Consider the following 2,395-nt stretch of genomic DNA (forward strand, 5'->3'; position numbering starts at 1 on the left):
CATGATGATGCTTTGGTCATACGGGCGACCATTGCCAATTATGGTGTAGCTCGAGTATTTGTCGACACAGGTAGCTCGGTTAACATCCTATATCTGGATGCCTTCAACTCAGATGCAAATTGACCGAGGACTATTGCAGCCTATGGCCACACCCTTATTTGGATTTTCGGGACATGTGGTTCAACCACTGGGGCAGATCCAACTCCCGTTATCCCTGGGGGAGAAGCCTTTGCTGAGAACTCGGATGGTGTATTTCATTATAGTGGACGCTCCCTTAGCTTATAATGTCATACTGGACCGACCAGCTCTCAGTTCATTCGAAGCAGTGGTCTCCACATTCCATCAAAAGCTAAAATTTCCTGTCTATGATCAGGTCGGCTTAGTTAAGGGAGACCAAAAAATGGCTCGTGGATGCTATGTCGACATGGTACAGACGGATCTTAGAGCAGTGCGCAGGAAGTCGAATGTGGAGGTCAACTCAGATCCAAAGCGCACCACTGCCTCGACCAATCCCAGAGAAAGTGGAAATATCAATTGTACCATGGAAACCCGACCAAGTTACTCAGATAGCCTCCGACATATCCCCTGAATTACAAGAACAACTTGTCTCATGTTTAACGAAGAATCATGATGTATTTGCTTGGTCATCATCTGAAATCAATGGTGTTTCCCCTGCTGTTATGGAACATCGGCTGAACATCTTCCCTGATGCTCGACCAGTTCACTAGAGAAGAAGGCATTTTTCACCCGACCAAGATAAGATAATCAGAGAAGAAGTAAACAAGTTGCTGAAAGCATGGCAAATCAGAGAAGTACAATTCCCTGTGTGGTTGGCTAATGTGGTTTTGGTGCCTAAACCCGGTGGTAAATGGCGAGTTTGCGTGGATTTTCGAGATCTTAATAAAGCTTGTCCAAAGGATTGTTATCCCCTTCCTCGGATTGATCGGCTGGTTGATTCAACTTCAGGTTTCGAGTTTATATGCATGATGGACGCATACCAAGGATATCATCAAGTTCCTTTGGCTAAGGAAGATCAAGAAAAGGTCAGTTTTGTTACTGCTGATGGTACTTTTTGTTATACTGTAATGCCCTTTGGGTTGAAGAATGCAGGAGCTACTTATCAACGACTTATGGACCGAGTCTTCCGACATCAAATTGGGCGAAACATAGAAGTATATGTGGATGACATCCTCGTCAAATCGGCTCGAGCAGACCTTCTCATAACAGATCTGGAAGAAACGTTCCACACCCTCCGACAATATAGTCTGAAGCTGAACCCCAAGAAATGCCTTTTTGGTGTAAAAAGTGGTTGTTTCCTCGGCTACATAGTAACTGAAAAGGAGTAGAGGCCAATCCAGAGAAGGTCAGAGCTGTTCAAGATATGGCTTCACCTCGAAATACCAAGGAAGTATAAAGACTGGTCGGACGAATCACGACGTTATCTCGATTTATTTCTCAATCAGCTGAAAAGAGTTTGCCTTTCTTCAAGGTCCTGCGGCGGGCTACTCGATTTTCATGGGATGACAAGTGTGATAAAGCTTTCGTAGAATTAAAGCAATATTTGGCCGACCTTCCTACACTCGCTAAGCCAGAACCTCAAGAGCCTCTATGGGTTTATCTTGTCGGCCTCAGAAGTAGCTCTTGGGTCGGTGTTAATAAGGCAAGAAGGGCATGTGCAGCAACCAGTCTATTTCACAAGTCATTTATTGAAAGATGCTGAAACTCGGTATACTACTCTGGAAAAGTTAGCATTGGCTCTTGTATTAATGGCTCGAAAATTACGACCTTATTTTTATCCCACCCAGTCACGGTGCTCACCAACAGCAATTTGGGACGAGTCTTGCTCAAACCTGATGTTTCTGGATGGCTCATCAAATGGATGACCGAGCTGAGTGAGTATGACATACAATATCTGCCGAGAACAGCCATCAAGGCTCAAGCTTTAGCCAAATTTTTGACTGAAGTAACGGGCCAAGAATCGTCAAAAACTTGGAAGATCTATGTGGACGGATCAGCAACCAAGAAAGGTAGCGGGGTCGATATACTATTACATTCTCCCCAAGGAGATGTGTTGCAAGTGGCAATAAAATTGAAATTTCGGGCGACCAACAATGAGGCAGAATATGAAGCTCTATTAGCTGGATTACAAGCTGCAAAGTACTTGGGGGCAAATCGAGTTATTATCTATTCTGACTCGCAGTTGGTAGATCAGCAAATTAAAGGTACTTTCGAGATCCGCAGTGATCAGTTGAAACACTATGCAGAGGCGGTCGATAAATTGAAAGCCGGATTTCAGGAGGTGATCCGACAAAAGATACCTTGATCAGATAATCAAAAGGCTGATGAGTTAGCCAAGCTAGCTAGCGCTTTGACTATCTGGGAAGTAGAAGCACCG

The 2,395-nt window shown here is 44.3% G+C and overlaps 1 protein-coding gene across 1 annotated transcript; it reads left to right on the forward strand.

The window, feature by feature from the left end:
- Nucleotides 1–986: 986 nt before the first annotated feature.
- LOC141816815 (uncharacterized) lies at nt 987–2,323 on the forward strand. Its single transcript, XM_074704545.1, has 3 exons — nt 987–1,328; nt 1,490–1,634; nt 1,806–2,323. The coding sequence occupies exons 1-3, from the start codon at nt 987–989 to the stop codon at nt 2,321–2,323; spliced, it is 1,005 nt and encodes a 334-aa protein (XP_074560646.1).
- Nucleotides 2,324–2,395: the final 72 nt, after the last annotated feature.

This window comes from Curcuma longa, unplaced genomic scaffold, assembly GCF_044706935.1.
Source record: "Curcuma longa cultivar G26 ecotype Majalengka, Jawa Barat unplaced genomic scaffold, ITB_CL_G26_1.1 contig_18259, whole genome shotgun sequence".
NCBI lineage: Eukaryota > Viridiplantae > Streptophyta > Magnoliopsida > Zingiberales > Zingiberaceae > Curcuma > Curcuma longa.